The sequence below is a fragment of the Parasteatoda tepidariorum genome, chromosome 1 (genome assembly GCF_043381705.1).
Source record: "Parasteatoda tepidariorum isolate YZ-2023 chromosome 1, CAS_Ptep_4.0, whole genome shotgun sequence".
Taxonomy (NCBI): Eukaryota; Metazoa; Arthropoda; class Arachnida; order Araneae; family Theridiidae; genus Parasteatoda; species Parasteatoda tepidariorum.
The window spans coordinates 44,728,923-44,752,359 of NC_092204.1; the positions used below are offsets into that span (position 1 = coordinate 44,728,923).

Sequence of the window (23,437 nt, forward strand, 5' to 3'; positions counted from 1 at the left end):
TACATTTCATAATTTTTATTTGAATGAAGTGTGAATGAACACAAATTTAACTTACTACTAGTTAATTGAGAAAAAACACAAAATTATGAACACAAAACTCGCAATTTCCAACATGGAAATATTTCATTCTTTCATGTTATAAATATAATCATTGCTCATGATATAATCGTATAGAAGTAACTAAAATATGACAGAGAAACTAGTTCATGAAACTTTAAATATAAACTATTTAAAAGCACAGTATCAACTTACCGTCTTTTATTATTGTTGCTAGAGGTTGCAGCGGCCATTTAGGCGATATGAAACTTTAAGAAAAACGTCGTGAAGAGGTCAGAAGTCATAGCTTTTAAGTATTATCGTTTATACGCATTACCTGAATTTAGTCTGACGTAATACCTCAACTCTAGAGATCCAGAGGAAGCTACTAACTTAACAAAACTCAAACTAATTGGTTTACGTTGCATAGTATATAAAGTTTTAAAATTTTTTGATTTAAAATTATAGAAACGTGCAATAATTGCATTGTTAATCAAAGAATTAGAAATATTTCGGAGTTTAACTTAATTGATATTGTAATATTGTGAAAGCGCGTTGTTTTTATTTCATGTTTGAGGCATTTTTTTGTATAAAAAAGCTAGATATATTATTTGTTTTGTGTGTATGATGTTCTGCGCCATATATTAAGATTAGATATTAAGCATCATGATCAAACTTGGTAAGCAAACTGGATTTTAATGTCTTAGGAAAGGAACTTAAAATCATTAATAGGGGATAAAAAAAATCTCTCTCTCGCTTAAAAAAAAAAAAAAAAAAAAAAAAAAAACCAANAAAAAAAAAAAAAAAAAAAAAAAAAAAAAAAAAAAAAAACCCGGTTTTTGAGACAGTTTATATTTAATTAAGAGAATCGATAAAATTAACATTGTCTTAATTTGAAAATGTTAGTTAGGTTAGTATAGGTAATTTTTTTTCATTTGTTCTTAATATTTCCATTATTTTTGCAGCACAAATTATATAAATAGAATCTTCAAAAAGTTATCAATTTTCCTTATTAGTAAGACAATCAATGGAACATTTAATATTTGTTCAAAAAGAAATTAATTTTATATTTTTCTGGAACTTAGCTATTTTTGGCAATAGAAATCTGGGATCTTGTATCAGCAATTTTTATGAAAGCAATAGAGTTCATCATTAATTTAGTTGTTTAATTTAAATACAAATTCATATATGAAAATTTTCTAGATTATTATTAACATGTTTTTAGAAAAAATGAGAAAGATAAAAAGTTTTCATTTGGAGAAATCGTAATAACGTTTTGATCATAAAAAGTTTTCAGAACAGACAAAATATCATTTTGATTCTTTTAATTATTGTTTTCTTTTTTTCTTTGCTACCGTCAACAGTTATTATTTTCGTGTTCTTGATGGCACAACACACAGCTAGTGTGATTAAGAGTTGCACTGTGGTTCTGTTTTGAATGGAGAGCATTGTGTATGTTATAATTAAAATTCTTATTATCTTTCCAAACATTAGATTTTTCATTTATTTTATTTTCACTTTAAAAATAAGAAAAACTTAAACATTCTGTACTTCTCCGATTTTCGATCTAATGAAGAAAATTCATTTCAAATTATCGTCTGAAACTCTTTTGCGAACGTAATCAAAGGCAATGTCGTTTGGAATACGATTCATTATTAATAGACACAACTTGTGGATTCGAATGAAAGAGATTTAGCATCCGCTGAATTTAGTGAACGAATTTGAGTATTACATATTTCATAAAGTTCTCTTAAAGCAGTTATATCACTATGATTTCTAACTGGTTTTAATCTAAGTAACTTCTGCTTGTAGACATTATTAATAAGCAAATCTTTGAGACCCAATCTCTCTGTAAGTAATTCTAACCCTTCATCGTCGTTTTGCGATGATAAAGAAAATACTTCATTAATTTTTAAAGCGGAGATTTCAAGTAGGATGATCAAGTAGTTAAATTGGTAAATTTTTGATAAGTTCGTGTTTTGCTCAACAAATGTGTGAAATGACTCGTAAAGTTTACAATGGTTACTATAGTATAGTTGTTCATTAACATTATATTCTAACTCGGAGCTTTGTACTTTAATTACACTTACTTGTAACAGAGTTAAAATCCATTGCAATATTTACACTACTTTTTGATTTAAGAAATTGTAAGCCTTGATAATACCATTTCCTAATTTTATCTTCGTATTAATGAGTTATTTCAACTTCTACTTAGGTCATAAAAATTTCAGCTTATGAACTTTAAGGACCGTTTGCTTTTACTTTTAAGAATTTCTTCAAAGCTTTAAATATTATCATCAACGATAGATAATTTGATAATAAATGTTAATCCCATGATATCCGTTATAACGCATTTTCGTTCCTTTTTTTTAAGCTTTGATAAATATTCTGATTTTTACATTACTTTTAGGAAAGTTAGACATAATTCTGATCATATTTTACCATCGTGCACTCACTGATTATAAAAATATGAACCTAGATTTTTTTTTTCTAAATTTGTGAAAACAAAAAAACAAATATATTCCTTCATACTTTCGATTCGTCGAATTAAAATTCCAGAATCTCTTCTGGCACCAAAACTGTCGGGTTATCCTTACCTTTTTTAAATTTGCACTTAAAAATCATCATACTTCTATCACCGTAACAAAAACATATAAAAAATAGAACGCTAGTGTGTGTGTGTTTTAGTTGTTTACTTTGTGTTTTAGTGTGTGTGTGTTTTAGTTGCTAATTTTAAATTCATCCTGATAATCTTTCTGTGCTACGTGTATGCTTGATTTAAGAGATAGTTTTATATTAAAAAATTAACAGCATATATGCATTTTAAATTAATGATAGTTACTTTATATTATACTGTAAAAACAACTTTACAGACTCTTTTGTATCTTGCTGTTATTATACATTTTTGTGTAACTGAATACAGAAATGGCGCCTGCTACTTAACCTTAAATAGCGTAAAAAATATCAATGTAGGGAAATATTACATCAAAAATTTTGGCATGGTGTTTCACTGCATCAATTAGGTGTAAATAAGTTGTCCTCATTTCCGGCTTTGAGATACACTGAAATTTTTTACAGTGCAGAATTTAAAGTCAAAAAGGAAAATAAATTATCAATAAAAGTAATTTGTGTCCTCCTTTAATTTTGTAAGGCACTATATTTAAACACCGAAATATTTCTTATGTTTTAACTGTAAAATGAATTAAAAAAATTTCACTAAAAAAATTTCGCTTTAGAAATAAAATGAATTCTGAATAGTTTTCATCCTAAATTGGAATGCATAAATAAATTGCTATACTCTGAAATAAGTTTTAATATAAATGCAGTTGAATAAAAGGCAGTGAGAAAAGCAATAGTAGAAAAGTAGACTTTTTCAATGAAAAATGAACGCGAATTAAAATGGCTGTATCTAATTATCTGCATGAGGGACTATCTCATATTGAAAAGATATCTCAAAATATAACAGAAACTGGTAGGAAATTCAATGAATGATGGAGTGTGTCAATATGTTGTGTCATAGAATTCTTCTCGGAGAAATAGAATTTCCGAAACGAATTTTCTTTGCTCTTTTTAAATGTGCTTTAGAATTGTTTTTGAAGCGTCAGATAATTGGATGGCTTTCATTCCAGTTTTTCCATAAATTTAAAACTGTTCCGAATTTCAGTGCGATATTAATTATGAAAAAATAAATGCATATCCAAGCAACATTTTTTGAAAGTATTTAAAGACAATATTTGATTGTACTTTGTAAGAAGCTTGACACATTAATTAAAGAGTTGGGAAAATTGGAAAATCAGTGTCATTCATTTATATTTACTTTAAGTTTCATTCGTATTTTTAATCTTAGTTATTGCACTCGGTTTTCACACAGCAGAGAAAGTTATTATATAAGAAACTAATAGCATATAATTTATTTACGATAACTACATTTTAATAGTTATAATATTTTCTTGCAATTTGTATTCATTTGAAGGAATTCGGGAAATTTTTGGAGGTAATTAATAAAGTTTAGTATAGTACCATTCAACATTTTTATTAAAGTGGTTGGGCGGCGCAGTTAGTTTGTCGTCGGCCTTCTGAACCCAAGTCTGCGGTTTCGATCCTCGGCCCAGAAACCGGATTTTCGGGATGCAGAAAATCCTCAGCGGCCATGTCGTATGATTATGCGGCATGTAAAAGATCCCTGGAGTGCCTTAGTGGCTCTTGGCATTTCCGGCAAAATTAAATTCCTAGTGCACTTTAGCATCCAAATAAGAGTCTCAGTACTGCCATCTAGTGTGGCAAAAACTAGACGTCCAAATTAACATGGCCAACGGTATCTCACCCATTGTGGTGGTAATTAAGGAGTGGATACCACTTCTGGAGAACGCACTAGGTCTGCTCATGCGTGAGCACTTGTGCAGCTCATTGGAAATTAAAAAAAAACAAACATTTTTATTAAATTTATACACACTGAAATTTCTCGGAAAAAACGGTTACCCCTCATTGACACCACAATATTTCCTCCATTCTCTTCAAAGCATGAAGAGTTTCCTGTGTCCAACACTTCCCAAGTTGTGTCCTGCACTCTCCAATGCCCATTATTTTCCGAAAATCCTAAATCCAATGTTTAGCTATATTTCCTTTTTGCAGTTTTGAAACCATGAAAGTTGTAAATGGTTAAAAAAAACAGTATAGCTTTGCATTCATGATTTTACAACCATACTAGTTGTAAATGGTTTTAAAACCATAAGGGTAAGACGTGTTCTTTACCGTTAATCGGATGGACAGATTGCTGCCAGTTATTTTACCATAATTTTTAAATGAAAATTCTAGGAGTGCAGTAAAAAATATTCTAGATTATCACGCATAGAGGGCTATGGTAGCTTTCTTTGCTTTCTCTGTAATATTAAGATTGGTTCAAAATCATTTAAAAATATCTAGAACTAAATTAAGAGTATGAGAGGTAAAATACGGGTTTTATTAAAAGAAGTTTTGTAGACATCGCTTATAAGAAATCATTTAATGATAAGAAGTTACAATTAATAATAGTAAACAAACAGCTCTAATATATTTTTTGTTTCTAAACTTGCTTGTTGTTTCCATGATTCTTTTACTACAAATTAGTAAATTTATATTATAAATTGAATAAAAAGAAGGTAAACAAATGAGTTTTATGAATATTAAAAAAAATTGTAGAAAAAATTGAGTTGTACGCTTTGACATTTTAGTACACTGGTGTGCAAAACTTAAGCATCAAGTGCGTTTTTTGTCATAACTCTACAAGAAATCCTCCGATTGACATGAAATTTGAATATGATATACATTATTTTGTACATAAACGATGGCAAAAGAATAATGGCGCAGAAATGAATATAAAGCTTAAAGTAGGGTATGGAACAAAAAAGGTTTTATTTGACGTATAGTGGCGTTACACATGATTGCCTGAAGAAGCGTAAATACAACTGGCAGATGTTCCCTAGTATGGGATATGCCCTCCCCTTACTATAATTGTTGCTTGGCATCGTCTCTCCATGCTAAGCACCATACTATCCAGGAGTTCTTGGGGTAAACGTCTCCATTCTTCCTTTAACGCATCTTTCAGCTGATGGGTGTTACCAGGAGGATACTGTCGTGTCGCAAGACGTCTCCCTAATGCATCCCACACATGCTCTATGGGATTTAGATCTGGAGAGTAAGCTGGCCAATCCATTCGTGTGATATCTTCACTTTCCAGTAGCTCTTGAACATTAGCAGTACGGTGTGGCCGGGCATTGTCATCCATAAAAATGAAGTCTGGTCCAATGGCCCCTCGGAACAGACGCACATGGGGTAGGATTACCTCATTGCAGTAGCGGTCTCCAGTTACAGAACCTCGGTCGAAGATCTGAAGCTCAGTCCGCCCGTTCAACATAATGCCACCCCAGACGACAACTCCAGGACCACCGTAACGATCTCTTTCCGCGATGTTATTGGGATGAAATCGAGCTCCAACCTCTCTCCAGATCAACTGACGTTGAGAATCGCTTGTAGCACTAAAACGACTCTCATCTGTGAAGAGGACGCGACTCCATTGATGAGGTGTCCAGGTTTCGTGTTCTCTGCACCACTCTAAACGGTGCCGCCGATGGCTAACTTTTAAAGGTATGCAGCGTTCAGGACGTCTAGCAAATAAGCCACCTTTGTGGAGGCGTCTGGCCACTGTAAATCTTGATACTTGTCGTCCTGTGGCTGTGCACAGTTGCTGAGATATGGCGCTCGCTGACTGAAAACGGTTTCTTTTCGCCTGGAGGACAATGTAACGGTCATCTCTTGGTGTTGTTTTCCTTGGACGGCCACCACCAACCTTCCGAACAGCTGTACCAGTAGTTTTAAAGGCATTCCAAGCACGAGAAACAACAGTTTTGTTGATCCCGAACTCTTCGGCGACACTGGTCACAATACGCCCCTCCTCAAGTTTCCCAATGATTCTTCCTCGAGTCAAGTCGTCTAAATGATTTCTAAAAGACATGTTTCACAAAACAAATAACTTACACTTGCAGCGAATGTCTTTAACTACGGTGCTCTTCATCCTTTTATTACACCTTTGACCTGCGCACGCCGACCCACAAGGTTTACGTACACTTACATCACCTACGACGTTTTATTTCTAAAATTTGCATACAAATAATCTTTCTACTGAATTACGTGCATATTATACAGCAATTTCATGGCTATCTTATACTTTGTTGGGGAGCTGTGGCCGAAAAACCACTTGTTGCTTAAGTTTTGCACACCAGTGTATTTTCTACATATAAAAGAGCTTAAGGTTGATTTAGTATTTGACTCATTAGTATTTGCTCTTCTCACTCGTGACTCGGGACCTTGTGCCGACAAGTACTCGATTGCTTGGTTCTCCTGTTCTGTAGTTGTGCTTGCTGCCACATTCATAGAATATTCGTTCTGAAATAATTATAAAATTACCAGCAGCAGTCTGTCCATTCAATATAACATAAAGTTTGTTGTAAAGATTTTTTTTTACCTTTACGGTTTTGAAACTGTTCACTACTAGTATGGGTAAAATACCATGGATACAAAAATATACGGGTTTTTAGCCATTTACAAACTAGCACGATGTTAAGAAATTTAACTAGATATTGGAGCTAGGCTTTTCGTTAGGTAATGGACATTATAGTGTTGAAGGGAACTTTATGTGTTGAAGGGAACGGCGAAAACACTGTGGTGTCAACGCTGGGTCACGAACCCTAGTTCAGTCTGTCCTGTGACTGAAAGATTTGCTCTCGCGGCTGAAAGATTGACACAGCTGCCGGGAAATGAGTGGCTTGATTAGGTGGGCCTAAATGGTGCGTTAAAGCTCTGGTTTAACCGTAGTAGATAAAATCAGTTAATAAATGGTTTTTTTTTCACAGTTAACAGTTTGAATACCATATCAATTATGCATACTTGACTGTTTTGCTTGAATATAATAAAATAATAATGAAAAAAATTTTTTTAACCATTTCTTCCGAGAAATTTCTAACAGTGCATGAAGACGAGTCATCTTTGTCAGTGTCTGAGCTTTATGAGAATGGATCGCCTAAGTCAATTCATTCATTCTTAGTATTTGCCTCAAATTAATTTTTTAGTCGCAAATTAATGGCTGACTTATATATAGAATAACATGATATTTCGTATCATTTAAATTTTTAAAAGCTCGAAGTAAACCCGATTTAAAAATTTCAATAACCTTAACAAAAGATAAATAAATAAATAAATGAAAAAAAAATGCTGCAAAGCATATATTTTTGTCGGCAGTTTATATTTTGTGAAGGAATTTTTACTCATAACATATTAAAATTCAATTAATTTTCGCCTGAATATTGAACAATTTTAATAGACTTTACTTTTAAAAAAAATTACACTACAAATCTGTTAAATAGACTATTTTAGTTAAATTTTTACTTTAATTCTAACTATATAAAAAAAATTCTTATTAAGCAGAAATTTACAAGTACAATTTCCATAATAATTAATTCTTATAGTATCTCATGACATGATAAATATTTTCATTAATATCTCTATGATGATACCAAATATTTATTGTCTTTTTTTAAAACGATTAACAGCTTATTAATATTATGTTCCTATTTATTTTGTCCATAAAACATATTAATAAATCTGCTTGTTTTGAAATAGTTGGGTATGTAAAGCATTTTCTAATAATGAACAGTAACATGAAAAATGTTAAAATTTATTAAAATCTGTGTGATTTTCTAATTTAAAAGACATTTAAATTGCTGTTGTATTCAGAATTAGCAGCACTTTGTACAAGAAAAAAATTTATATATATTTTCATACCTACATTTACAAAGAAAAAAAAAAGTCTAGTATGCTCTTGTTTTAAAAGCTATTTTATTTTTTGATAATTATTTCGCAGTTTAGGATTTGAATTAAAACATAACAGGGGATTATAAAAACTCTTCAGTACAATATGTTTTGATATAGCATAATATTTTAAATTTAAAATACTAAATCTTTGGAATTATAATATAACTATTTTAATGCAAGTAATTTGCATTTTTACGGTTAACGCATTTTTCATTTAATTTTCGAAAACTTGAATAAAAATCTTCTCAAAAGCGATAAAGTTCTTATATTAATGATTATATTATGATAAGCAAAATAACCAATACTAAAGATTTATTTAAAGTAAAATATTTGCCTATTTGGTATATATTTTTATTATTATTTACTAGGGACTTAGATTTCAGTATAATGCAAGATAAAAAAAAATTCTGCGTTATATATTTTAGAAAAACTACAATTAGTCCGAAAAATTTTCTTATATTGATTGTCATAATCTACACTTTTACAACTTCTTGCATTTGTATATTTCTTTAAAGAAAAGAACTTGTTGATTAACGTTAACTAGATAAAAATTACACAATTTTACTAACCATTCAGTACGTAAGATTTGAAGTAGTTGCACACACGTACCTGAAGTGCGTTTGACTCAGTGTCAGAAAAGTGCTCATGCGTCAGCGCAAAATTACGTGAGCAATATAAAGAAATTTTGCAAGATAGCGAAAGAATTTTGGAAGATATCGATTGTAGCGAGCAGGGAGTATGACAAATCAGTACATAGAGTTAAATTTACAAATGAAACTATCATAAAAGCCAGATATATGCTTGCAACAAAATACAGTAATGAGAATATACTGCTGGAAATTTCTTGGAACAAATGGTTAAATAACAATTTATTTAATTTTAATTTTCAAAATAGTCGAATAATCATAAATAAGATGGTAATTAAACTGTTAACTGTGATAAAAACCGTTTATTAACTGCTTTCACCAAATACGGCTGAACAACCAGAATTTTATCGCACCAACTAAACTCCTCTAATGAAGCCACTTAGTTCTTTGCAACCGCGTACATGTTGTAGCCGAGAGGGCCAATCTGTTGGTCAGTTTCATGATCAACAGAACTGGGGTTCGAGTCCTAGCGATGACAGTACAATATTTCCCCAATTTCCTTCAACACATAAAGAGTTTCCAGAGTTCTGCACTCCCCAATAGTGCTCCGCACTCTTCAATGCCCATTACCTTACGAAAAGCCTAGCTCTCATGTCCAGTTAAAAACATTTTACTATTTTGAAACTATGCTAGTTGTAAATGTTTAAAAAAACCATGTAGTTCTGTATTCATGGTTTTAAAACCATACTATTTGTAAACGGTTTCAAAACCGAAAATATAAAAAATGCTCTTTTCCTTAAACTTCACGGTGAATTGGATGGGAAGACTACTGCCGTTTGTTTTACGATAAGATTTTAACAGAGAAAATTTTAGTGTGTACATCAAATTTGAAATTTATAAATTAGGAACGGAACTTCAGAAAAACACGTTTATCTCGTAATGTTTATGCATTATTTGAGTTCAAAAATGGTTTATAAATCTTGGTAAATATTGAGGTTAATGGAACTCATAAAAATGTTCCTTAAAATTATAATTTTGAACATTAATTTAGTTGAAATATTAGGAACAAATAAAAACGAAATCATTATTTTTGTCATTATACCAAAATTAATTTCATTTACTGCATTTTTAATTCGAAGTGCAGAATTTGTTTTTATTAAAATTAATATAGTTTCGTGAATAAACAACTAAATATGTAGTAATTTTAATTTTAAATTAAAGCTTAGAGGAAAGGCTATTTTAATCTTTCATTAATTACGAATTAAAAGGGATTTAAAAGTTATTTTTACCTGATGTCAAACAGTCGTAACCATACTTACAGAAGTCATATGAAATAATTAACAAATAATTGTTTAAAATTAAACATCTTGCTAAGTTAATATTTTCATACTTTTGGCCAAATGCAGTTGTTATTCAGTATTAGAATAATCTTTAGCTACATTACGCGAATAATTGTGATTTATTGTGGATTATAAATTATCCCTAGATTCAAAGGCGTACTTTCCACTGCAATGATGTTTGTTTCAGCTTCAAACTCTTAAAAATTCAAAATTGATATTCTGTTTTTAGCTAGATATTATATTCTAATGATGACCATATTATGTATCTTGCTATTCCTGTTCCGATCATGATATTTTAATCAAACTATTCGAGTATTCATTTCCAATTTAGTTCCAGAAATAATATTTCTTCAAATAGATTTTGCTTCTGTTTCGTTTTCGACATATTTTGGTTTTTTTTTTTGTCACGCGTTTGCCTCGTTATTTTAGGTCATACTCTGCAGTGTTAAATTAAATTATTTGGTCATAGTTGCCTACGTCATTCAGTTTGAGCCATATTTGGAAATCTACAGATTATTTAGTTTATACACTGTAAACTGTTTTGGTGTATATTATCTCCATTTTTGGTGTTAAGGTAAACTACAAAATTTTTACAGTGCATGTAGTAAACTTTTTTATTGTTATTTTCACGGTTATAGTTTCATTTAATTATTTATTCATTTTTTTGTACTGATAGCACATTTTCAGCCGCATTAGAATCGATTCAATGGCTTCATCGCGAAAAAAAATTTTTTTTCAAAAAAAAGTATCATATTCGCCCTAATTCCTTCAAATAATCGATATTTTATGAATTTTATATAATTTCTTACACCATAATTATAGTTCTGTATTTAAAAATATATTTAGTCTACCTCAGCACAAAAATACACCAAATTTTTTTACTGTGTATAATAATTTCGTTTTATTTTTTATATACATGTTTATCTATATATTCATGTAAATATTTATTGCTATATTTGTTTCAATAATTTTTTATATATTTAAGAATTTATCTTGTTTTAATATATTTTATTTCGGTTTGGCTACATTTGAAATCAGAAATGATTTCGGTTTTTATTCCACTCAAAATGTTTCTTTTTTTTTTGTTGCTCTGTCGTGCATCATGTCATTCTGTTTCTTGAAACATATAGGCCGTAGTGATTTAAAAATGATGATTTCATAATTGAAACGCAAGAAAAAATGTTTCCCAAAATAAGTTTTTCGAAAACAAAAACCAGTGCTGTAGTTTTTATTTTTACTTTTCTCATCTGTAACAACGGAAAATAACATTTAGTTTTCAAAATCAAAACTTTTCTGAATGCAAACGTGCTTAAACTAGCATTGTTCATTTCTTCAATTCTTTAAAGAAAAAATGTTCGTTCTTTTCAATTATTTTTATGAAGTGTCACATGTCTGATGCCAATAAATTGTTGAAAATATAAAGACCAACAATTTTATCTTGAAAGCTTTCATCAAAAATATTTGATTTGATTTTTTTTTATTGATTATTTCTTTCAAGAACTAATGTTACATTTTATTTTTCTAGATAATGTTCGGAGTTGTGCCGTTTTCGAAAATTCTAGCCATTGCGGTACTGACCATCCTTTGTTCAGCCCTACTGTGTGAAGGAAGGGCCCAACAGTTTTATCCTAATGGACGTTATGGGAGGAGAAGTGTTTTACCACCCCTTGCAGGTACTTCAAAATTAATTTTCAAAGTTTCTAATTTGAAGTCTAATGCCAAATCCTCGAAGTAAATTTTTTTGTTAGATAAAAGAAGTTAAATATATAAATTAAATATGATAATCTTTTCATTTAAAAATAGCTTATTTTAAAAAAAAAATATTTCTTCTGTATTATTCTTTGTTTAAACAGCAACTTTCTACAGTGTACTCTAAGTATACAATTTTTTCAATGAAATATGAAATATTTAGTAGGGGAGAGTGGGGTCAATTGTAACATTTTTTACTTAAATATTTTTAACTAACAAAAAATCCAATATATTATTAGTATTAATTGACAGACGAGTAAAGTAGACTATCCTCTACTAGAAAAAAAAATAAATACCTTATTTTAAATGTTATTATATTAGTTATTAACAATTTTTGACAGTCGTGCACTTGTTACAATTGTCCCCACTTACGGGGTCAATTGTAACAGTTCATAAATTCAACTAAAACATAGTTAATTATACATATTATCATAGTTGTGATATATTTTTTTATTGATCAAAATAGTAGTGATATTTTAGGAGTAAAAATAATAATGAGCAGAGACCTAAAGGGTTAAACTTTTAACTTTAAGGGGTTAAAAATTTTAATTTATGCTGTGAAAGGTGACAAATAAAATAATGCACATGCAACATAATATAAATGATGTAGGAAACTATAGGTGGTTCTTAAAAAGTTAAGTAATGGTTTGTAAACATACGATTATTTATTTTCAGCTGTTACAATCGTCCCCAAGACGGCATTTCAGCTTCATTTGTTAAAAACAATGCTAGTTTATTAAGAAAACTAATTTTTTTTAAATGTTAATTAAGGTGTTCACTTACATATTCGGTTAATAATTTTTAGTTGTTTAAACAAAATTGCTTCGTTACAATATAATATTCTAATACCAAAAAAGTACTTACGTAGCATGAAAATATCTTCTGTAATGTAACTCTTTCAAAAGTACATAAAAATGGTTGCCAGCATGGGTGTACATGTAGGTTTACTAAATACACCTTGTGCGCCACCTAGGAACCAAATCTAGAAAATTTTTGCTCTGTTACAATCGTACCCTGTTACAATTGACCCCACTCTTCCCTAGTATTCCACTTAATAAAAGCAATTTTAAATTTTTTCAAATTTTAAAAATTCCATTTGAAATACTGAGTAAATTCAGCTTAGCTAATTCAACTTTGGAAAATCTGTTATTCCAAGATAAGAAATAGAACCAAGATAAGAAATAGTGCCAAGATAACACAAGATAAGAAATTTTTGTATTCATGTGAATGTATGTATAAATTAAATGCGTTTTAATTAGCATGGAATATTTTGCAGCCTTAAAACAACTAGAGTATTAGTTTTTGTTCGAAACGTGTTTTGAATACATTTTATTTACCTCAAATTTAATTCTGAAAATGCGACAATTACAAATTTATTTACTCAAAGCATAGAATTACTTTTTTCTTAAGAACCATATATTTTTCTTCAAATTGTGTCTAACGTGATCAAAATGTAAAACTTGGTTGAAATATATTTTTTATTGACGTATGAATGCAGACTTTTCCTACATTTTAAACTCGAAGAAAAAGAGAGAGAAATAAATTACCATACAATTCAATTCACAATTCTGAGCTCGTATTAATGCATACTAAGTAAAGTTAAATTGATTAAGAACAAAAAACTAAACAAGATCAATAACTAAAAATAATTCAATTAATAGTTGTGACAACATATTTTCAAAAACAATATCTCCTATTTTTATTTAAGACTGATTACTACTAGATAACTGTGATTGTTATTGAGGAAGTCACAATTTTACATATTGAAATTGGAAATATGTAGATTGATTTATCTGAAATCTGACGGAATACTCTAAATACACCTTGAATTCTGATCTAATTAAATGGAAAATATTTAATTAGTTTCTAGCAAAGGGAATAATCAAATTCAGACATCAGTGATATACATATTTAGCATTTCCCATTTGTCGAAAAACCTTTTTATCTTTAGTTGCAGAAGTTCTATTATACGTCATTCTATTATTAATATTACTAGCTCTATTGTATTATCCTATCTGGAATAAGCTTTAAAAAAATCAGTTATTTTTCCTTAAAATGAATTACAATTTTCAAAAAAAAAATATATACAATGAGTAATGCTAAAAATAGTCATTATTTAGTAAAATATGCTGTTTTGAATGCTTCTAGAATTAATTAATCAATTAATATATCTGTTTCATATAAAAATTTATATTATGTGAATGATTTAGTTAAAATTTTAAATAAAGTATTTGCATTTCTGCAGTTAATTAAATTTTGTAATAGAGACTCGCGTTTATGAACTCTTTTATTTTGATCAAGCTCACTCTCAGAAATAAAGCTCTTACTTTTGACGATTCAGCAATCTTTTAGCTATATTTCGTTAATTATGAGAATTATTTCGTCACGAAATCACGCGGTGTGTGACAAAAGGAGAACTCTCAAATATATGACGAAAATGTATCCTAACTCGAAACCTCATCATAGTGCATTGTGCGAGATTGTTAACTAGAATAAAACTAGAAGACAAGGTGGTCAGAAATAAAAAAAATAATATAAGCTGACCGGGTTGTATAGTGCCTGAGGAGTTTGCCTCGTACCACGAATAACCCGGGTTCGAATTCCGCCTCAGGTACAGGGGAAATTTATCTTATTGTTCTATTTATCTTTCTTGTATTATTAAGGTGACATTGACTCAGTATGTTGCCCACGATAAAGTGGCTGTTAAAAAAAAAATAGCCATCACAAAAGTTTGGCAAATTTGTTTGTTTTTTTTGGAAGAAAAAATAGAATGACGAAATTCGTTTTCGTGAGGAAGTGACGAGTCACTTTGACGAAATATTCACTCGGAGCATATATCAGGAAACAGTTTCGTCGCAAATGAAGAAAGTTTCGTGAAATTTGAGTATCCATTTTTTAATTTGTAGTAGCTATGACAATAGCTATTTATGAGCAATTTTGTATATCTTAAAGATAAAATTTTCATATTTTTATGCAAGTTACAATGTTTTAAAATTTAACTCTTAATCAGTCTACAAGCAAATGTAATTAATAATATTTCCAAACCATATTAATTTTCATCAGTATAAAATATTGTCACTTGACATTAATCCATGAAACAATTTAAAGAAGATAAAAATATCTTCTTCAGTTTTTAGCTGTTAAGAGAAACTTTTGAAGAGAAAATTCTTCAGAATAGAGATTATTTAAACTGATTTGATCACAAGCTCTTAAAAATTTGTTTATCCATTTTTAATGGATGCTTTTAAATTAAAAATTTATTATTTAGTTACTTAGTGATTATACTACTTAGTTTTAGCATTATTTATGCAATAGTTTGTCGCGATAAAATCTTCATAAGTTATGCTTCTTAATAAAACATAGCCTATTTACGTACAAATTTGGATAAATGAAAAATGTATAAGTTGATTATAAAAGTAACTGATCTTAAGTTTGAAATGCAGTTTTATAATGAAAGTAGAAGTAGTCAGTTTAGATTAAAGAGTTTAGTAGTTTTAACTTCTAAGACTAATATTTCATAAAAAGCATAATACACATTAATAAAGAAAGATATAATTAAACTTTTTTATTGACTCATTTTTACTGTGAACACTATTAATAATGCATGCATAGCAAATACATATGAATATGCCAACGCCTACGAATACGGGTTCGGACCTTAAATAAAATTTTAGCGAGTACAACTATATGAGTCTGCCATATTATATTGTGTTATGGGTGAACATATTATTTTATCTTTTTGCAATTGTCGTTGAGCGACCGACACAGTTTTGAGTTTACGACTACCAATGTTCGATCCCATAGCCTTATAATTTTGAACCCAATCCAGAAGACAAAGGAACTCTTGGATAAAAAATTTGGAAAAATTTGCCTTCGCAGAGGACTTTCTGATAGATCTAACCCGCATCTGTGTTACATGGGATAGAAAGCCAAGAAAACCTCCTACGGTTATCCTGACAACAAGGGAACTTTAACCTATGATCCGTGTACTACTGACGATATTTTTTCGTCAGCACTGTGGTCGGTGCCATCCGGATACGGTATTCGTATCGACCATCGATTGCTGGGATTCGAACCCGGTTACCTCATTAGGAAGCAAGCACTCTATCCCTTGAGTCGTCGTGGCACATTTTATATTGTTGTATAAATTAACATATTATGTTATTGTTTGGATTGGCATATTGTATTTATTAGCTTATTATATTAGTGTTTAGATTAGCATTTTGCATTACTGAATGGATTCGCAAATTGTATAGATACATTGTTTAGATTAGAATTTTACATAATTGTATGAATTGATATTTTATATTATTGTATGGTTTACAATATTATACAACTCAATGAATTAGAATATTACATTGTTGTACGGATTACCATTTTATATTTTGATACCGGTGTTAAGACAATAAGTAATGGCGATAATATAACACAAATTGAATTACAAAACCTTAAAGTTTTAAAGTATAGGACTAAACAAACAAACCGAAAAATAATTTAGTGACTTAAAATACTCTTATACGATTTCTTACAAAATTAAATGAATTAATGTTTAAAAAAAGCATACTATTTAAAACAAAAATTTAAAAGTTTAAAATTTAAATCTGAAAGTGTAATGCACAGGATACGCTCTATGTTTAAAAAATATAAAGTTTAAGCTTATGAAAACCATATGTGAAACCGGTAGATTCAGAAAGTATAATTTTTAATAAAATTTTTAATTTAAATAATTACTTTCCAAAATAACACGATGATCAAAATTAATCGTTAATACCGTCAGCTATGCACTGAGAAATAATTGTGTCATAAACTTTCAACTCAAGAATTTCCAATTTTTGCTTCATCACTGCATAAATATAGCAAAAGTTTTTGATCTATTTATTAAAAGGGATAATATAATTAATAAAGCCATGTATTTCGAAAAGTTTGCTTAGCAGTAAATGGCTATTTCTGAAAATTCATTTTTACACAGTATTGGAGGCATATTTAGTCTTGTTAATTATATCACGTGAAAATATGAATTATTTATCGAAGTGCTTCCTGTTTAATCCCTTGTTTTGCCGATAGGTAATTGGTTCATTTTATTGGATTTGTGAAAAAGAAAGATTAATCTTCTTGGTTCCGATCAACCTAGAAGAATTTTTTTATTTCGTTTATCGTCACACGGTTATTCTCTGACTTATTCTTGGAACTTTCATGTGATCATTAGTGATATTATTTTATTTTTATATGTATAAAAAAGTAAGATTTAAAACCTATTTAGAAAAAACTGTTATTAAGAGTCCTTATTTTTATCTGTTATGGCGTAAGATTTAAATCTTAATGATCATTAAAATGCGTTTTCACATTTAATAGATAAATCTCATTTTATAGGTCTATGTAAATATGTCTCCATAAAAATAAGAACACAGTTTAGCAAAATTTTTGTGTATGCATTTACTAATTAATTACTTTAAAAAATAATAAAATAGTTAAACATTTGAGTAAGTTTAAGTTTTGTAGTTCTGACAATTAAACTTTATAAATATATTTTTTATTTAAAATGCAGAAAAAAATACTAATACTTAATTTTATATGTCTATATAAATGTGCTATTATAGAAATAAGTGCACAATTTTACAGTTTATATGTAAGTTCCTATCATTTAATTATTTAAAAAGTAATAAAGTAGTTAAATCTTCGTAAAGGTCTAAATTCGGTAATTCCAATGAAATCAGTATTACGATTTTATTTAAATGCTTAAAAGGCTAGAAAAGTCATGAGTTTTTACACTATAATATCAAAACTAAATAAAGACATGAAAGACACGTAAAATTAATAGATAAAATTAATTTTATATGACTACATTATTTTAAAAATAAGTACACATATTTACAGTTTAAATGTTAGTTTCTACTACATAATTACTTTATAAACAATAAGTAGTTTAATTTTTAAAGGTCCAAATTTCTTAATTTAAATTAAATCAATATAAAATTTTTGTTTCAGTGCTTTTAAAGCAGACGAAGTACTAAACATTATATTTTGTAAATATATGCTACATTGTGACAGAATAATTAAAATAATTGACTTTATAATATGAGTTTTGCCCACTTTTATAAATAAATATAAAAAATTTAAATTCTCTTTTTGTCTTTTGAAACACAAATAAAAAAGATTATTCACTAAGAAATACAATAATTCTAATTATTCTCTAANTCAAATTTAATGGATAAATCTCATTTTATAGGTTTATGTAAATATGTCCCCATAAAAATAGGAACACAGTTTAAAAAAGATTTGTGTATGCATTTACTAATTAATTATTTAAAAAAATAATAAAGTAGTTAAACATTTGTGCAAGTTCAAGTTTTGCATTGCTGACAAAATAAACTTTATACATATATATTTTTTTCAAAATACTGAAAAGTACTAATACTAAGATTAGTTTTATACGTCTATATAAATGTGCCACTATAGAAATAAGTGCACAGATTTACAATTTATATGTGAATTCCTACCATTTAATTACTTAAAAAGCAATAAAGTAGTTAAATCTTCGTAAAGGTCTAAATTCTGTAATTTCAATGAAATCAATATTACGATTTTATTTAAGTGCTTAAAATGCTAGAAAAGTCATCAGTTTTAACATTATAATATTAAAACTAAATAAAGACACAAAAGACATGTAAAGTTATTAGATAAGATTAATTTTATCTGTCTACATTATTTTAAAAATAAGTACACATATTTACAGCTTGAATGTAAGTTTCTACTAAATTATTACTTTAAAAACAATGAGTAGTTTAGTATTTTTAAGGGTTCAAATTTTTAAATTTAAATTAGATCAATTTGACTTTTTATTGTAGTGCTTTTAATACAGGCGAAGCACTAAACATTATAATATCGAAACTAAGCTTCAAGCTCATTAATTAAATTTGTAAATATATGCTACATTGTGACAGAATAATTAAAATAATTGACTTTATAATATGAGTTTTGCCCACTTTTATAAATAAATATAAAAAATTTAAATTCTCTTTTTGTCTTTTGAAACACAAATAAAAAAGATTATTCACTAAGAAATACAATAATTCTAATTATTCTCTAACTGGCATAAAAAAAAGATTTCTAAAATAAACACTCACTGATTTTAATTTTTGATCTAAAGGAATATTAACATTGACATTGAAGCAATGAAATAAAAGACAATGCAGGTATTAAAGAGCTTAATGATTATCTAATTTTGATAGTCATAGGGGTTGATGATGAAAGATAATGTTACTATAATAGCAAATCATGCTCAGTTCTAAAAAAATGTTCTTTCGTCACAGCTTGATTAAAAACGGAAGTATCAACAAAGATTTGATATTTTTCTGCTTCAAATAATTCCTATTAAATAATATGTATTTAAATGCAATTGATTCGTTTGAAGGATTTTTATAGGAGGTTGCGAATTTCGATAAATTTGGAAAAAAAAACAATTAAAATTCTGAAATTTATCTCTTTTTAAAAAAAAAATACATTTGCTTGAAACAAAAACAATGGTAGACGAACACTGAGATACATTATTAACGCCGGTTAGACCCCATGCGGAAAATATGGTGGTAGAACATCGAAGAAATGATGATTAAGTGCTGAAATTAACTAAATATTAATATTTTAAAAAAATTTAAAAATAAGTAAAACAATTTAAAGCTTCATGTTAATATTTGACACAGGGAATTTATTTGTTTTAAGGGCATAGACTTCCAAAAATAAGTTATCAAATGCCTCATTAAAGTGCTGCATATTAAAGAGTTTTACTTTTGTACTGAGCGGCCACACCTCAATATCTTCTTTTACCATCCGTTTCTTCTAATTCATGCGCTGAGAAAGGAAAGTATGGTAAAAACTATCAGAATATGGTACAATTCATTGTATTTCCAGCTCTATGGGCGCCACCAAAAAACTTGTTATTTTTTACCAATGCGCTTTGTTAATGATTTTGGTAAAATTAGTAGTAAAATATAGTTTTATAATATGTGATTAAATATAATAAGTGTGGTAAATCATGATACCTTAAAGCGTGGTAAAAAAAACCATTTATTCGGTACTTTGGTTCAGTTGACCATAACTTTGAATTTAACTTAGAACCGTAATTTAGAAAACCCGAATTTCCAGCATACCGTTACCATATGAATGGAAAAATTAACAAATGAATGGTTTAAATACCGTATATTTAGGTTTTTAGTACCAGAACTGCATTGTTGCTGTTTTTTTTTTTACCAGAAATGTTATACCAGACAGCGCGGTAATTTTAAAGGATTTTTTTTTATGTGTGCCTTGATTCTTTTTGGGATAGACTCTATAAAATAATGATAGGATTTTTTGCGGCTAGCTCATAGCAGTTTTTAATTGTATGAGACTATTGGAATAGCTGGTTGCGGATATAGATGCATGGCTCTTTCAACTTCATCCTACAGGTTTTCAATGGTATTAACATAACTGGTAAACACTCAGTGGAGAATGAAGAATGTGTAGGGACAAGCATGTCGGTCTAAATCTGTCATGAAATGGCTCTCAAGGCTCAGTGCTGGTCGCTGTTTGATTGAAAATGCAAATGGGAGAAGACATACAGAATAGAAATGATAAGCGGGCATTTATTGGTGCGATTAAAGCGATACATGGGAGACACTTGAGCACCCACCTTACAGTCATGATTTATCTCCAAGTGATTTACATGATTTTGGTTCCCTAAAAAAGTTTTAGAAAAGTTAACGGCCCTTGTCTTGGAAGGAAGTGCAGTAGGTAATTCCAGACTTCCTCAAACAGCAGAAAAAGAATTTTATGGAAATAAAAGAAAGTGAAATCCAAGATGTGGAAATAGTGGTCTAAGGCAAAGGCGTTATCATATTAAGCTATTTTAAAAGCTTAGCGTGGAACCAATACTGATCTTGACTTTAAAATAAATCACAGGTAAAAAAAAACACTTTATATTACTTTTTCTGATGAGACTTGAGCAAAGATCATTTTTGTCTTCCGTAGCTAGTCAAATTTGAAACTAAATTTTCGTTTAAGTTCTTCCCATTGTTTTTCTATGCTGTTTTAGATTTTCCCACTTCATACGTATTTTTCCTTTCAGATTCCACGCAAGATTTCAGAGTGGCGCTGTCCGGAGATGATTCCATGATTTGCAAGTTCACAGGTTACGCTGATTACTACAAATGTTTGAGGTAATAAAAGTCAATTGTATTAATTTTTAGCCCAAGATGTTATTGTTAATCTGGATCAAGGACTAATCAATCATGCATATAACCATTCTCTTTAGTCACAGAATTCAAGAGCTAAAACACAAATAATATGTTTGATAAAAGTAACATGTTTTGCTTGATAAAAGTAACTTGAAAAACTTTCTCCAATGTTGCATTACATGAGCTCATTTTGATAGTTTTCATCTAGGCGGGAAAATGTCGCCAAATTGGCGATCTTTAAAAAAGTTTAATAATTTTTAAAACATTTAAGTTATTTGTCTGTTCTAAAGCCGAGATAATTCTTCACAGTAAGATTATTTATATATATAGTTAAAAATCATCGCATTGCTTCAAATGTAAGACGCTTAAACTATGGCTTTTTTATTTTCCTTGGTGACAGAGTTTTGAAAGACAGCGTTAACTGATTTTAAAATGTTTAATTTTCATCCGCCTCCGTTCTGTTAAGCCTAGTTCGAACTCGTCTCAAGATTCTCTCTGTGCTACTCGAATGCTTGATTTAAAAATTAATTTTTGTTGTTGATAATTTGCATACATATGAATCTTAAATTAATGATTATTACTTTATAGTGTATTATAAAAATAACTTTGATGACTCTTATGTCTATCTCACCTTACTGTAATTATAAATTTTAATATTGCTGAATATCAAAAGTGGTGGTGGCTACTATACACCAAGTAGTGTAAAAGCTACTTTACATGTAGTATAAAAGGACACTGGTGTAGTGAAACACTAAATCCAAGAGTTATGGATAGCATTTTATCACACCATTTTTGTGTAAAGTAGTTAGCACCATTTTTGGCGTGGAGATACACTAAAACTTTTCACAGTACACTAACATCTGTATGAAACTAAAAATAAAAATTGTGGTTAGAAATAAAATACAAACACAATTTTTGGAGAGATATCGTTGTAAATACTAAGCATTTTTTGATTATTTGTATAATCTGTGAACAAATCTGGAATTCTCAACTGATTCGCACAAAATTTTATGCAGAGCCAAGGAACAGAGCGTTCGCTTTCCAATGAGATAAACCGGGTTCGAAAGCCAGCGATGGATGGTCGATACAAATTTAGTCACATAATTAGTATTTTAAAAGGTATATGAAACCCCCTTTATGTGTTCTCACTTTTGGAACGCTTTTCTTTAAACATGAATAATTTATAGATAACGGAGATTAAAAAAATTAAATCGAAGTCATGTATAAAGTACCAGAGAGAAATAATTAAGAGAAAGATTGTATTGAAGAATTGAGAGAGAAATTGTGTAGCATTGCTAAAAAGATGATCTGCAGTGTCGTATTACGTTGTTTGCCGCAAATGATTGTAAAATCGAAAGAACTCATTTACGGAAATTACCTGATGTTCATAAAAATCACTTAATAATGTACAGTGCCAGGTAACGATACTATTATACTCTTTTAATCGCCTTAATTTTTTAAATCACGGTTTAAGTATTTGAAGAAATAAAAGGGTGCATTTTGAAAATTTCACAATTTGCAAAAGGTTTTGCAACCACTACTAACAAACAAATTATCATTAAATTTTTATTTAATATTAATCAGAAATAAAACATTTCTGGTGAATTAACACCATGTTTTATTTGTTTGTGTTCATTACTACTCAAATTTTAATTATGTGTAAGAAATTTGGCCGACGTTTCTAAAGAGCAAATCGCCATCAAGGTTGAATAAATACCACATTAGTGCTAGAATTTCACGGTTTTTCCTCATGGACTTAATAATGGCAATAAAGAGCCGCGATGGCTCAGGGGATAGAGCGTTCGCCTTCCAATGAGGCGAACCGGGTTCGAATCGCAGTCGATACGAATTCCGCATCCGGCTTGCACCGACCACAGTGCTGACGTGAAATATCCTCAGTGGTAGACGGATCATGAGTTAGAGTTCCTTTGCCACCAGGCTAAATACGGGATGTTTTCCTCTCCATATAACGTAAATGCTGATTAGTTCGATTAAAAAGTCCTTCACGAAGGCGAATTTCTCTCTAAACTTAATCCCGGAGTTCCCTTGTGGCTTGCGGAGTTTTCCGAATTCATTTGTTATTTGTAATAACCCGGAAGTATTAAGACGAATTTTAACACCTTTCGCCATCTGCGCTTTGCTTTACACAGTCAACCATCATAAAAGAGCC

The 23,437-nt window shown here is 29.4% G+C and overlaps 1 protein-coding gene across 2 annotated transcripts in view; it reads left to right on the top strand.

Annotated features, from left to right (window-relative positions):
- LOC110282812 (RYamide neuropeptides-like) overlaps positions 1-23,437 on the top strand; it is a 94,240-nt gene that overhangs the window by 37,308 nt on the left and 33,495 nt on the right. For both annotated transcript variants that reach the window (XM_071179491.1, XM_071179495.1), the window contains exons 2-3: positions 11,835-11,982; positions 21,159-21,249. In XM_071179491.1, the coding sequence (XP_071035592.1) occupies positions 11,838-11,982; positions 21,159-21,249 (236 nt within the window). In that variant the 5' untranslated portion in view covers positions 11,835-11,837. The remainder of the gene's footprint in view (positions 1-11,834; positions 11,983-21,158; positions 21,250-23,437) is intronic.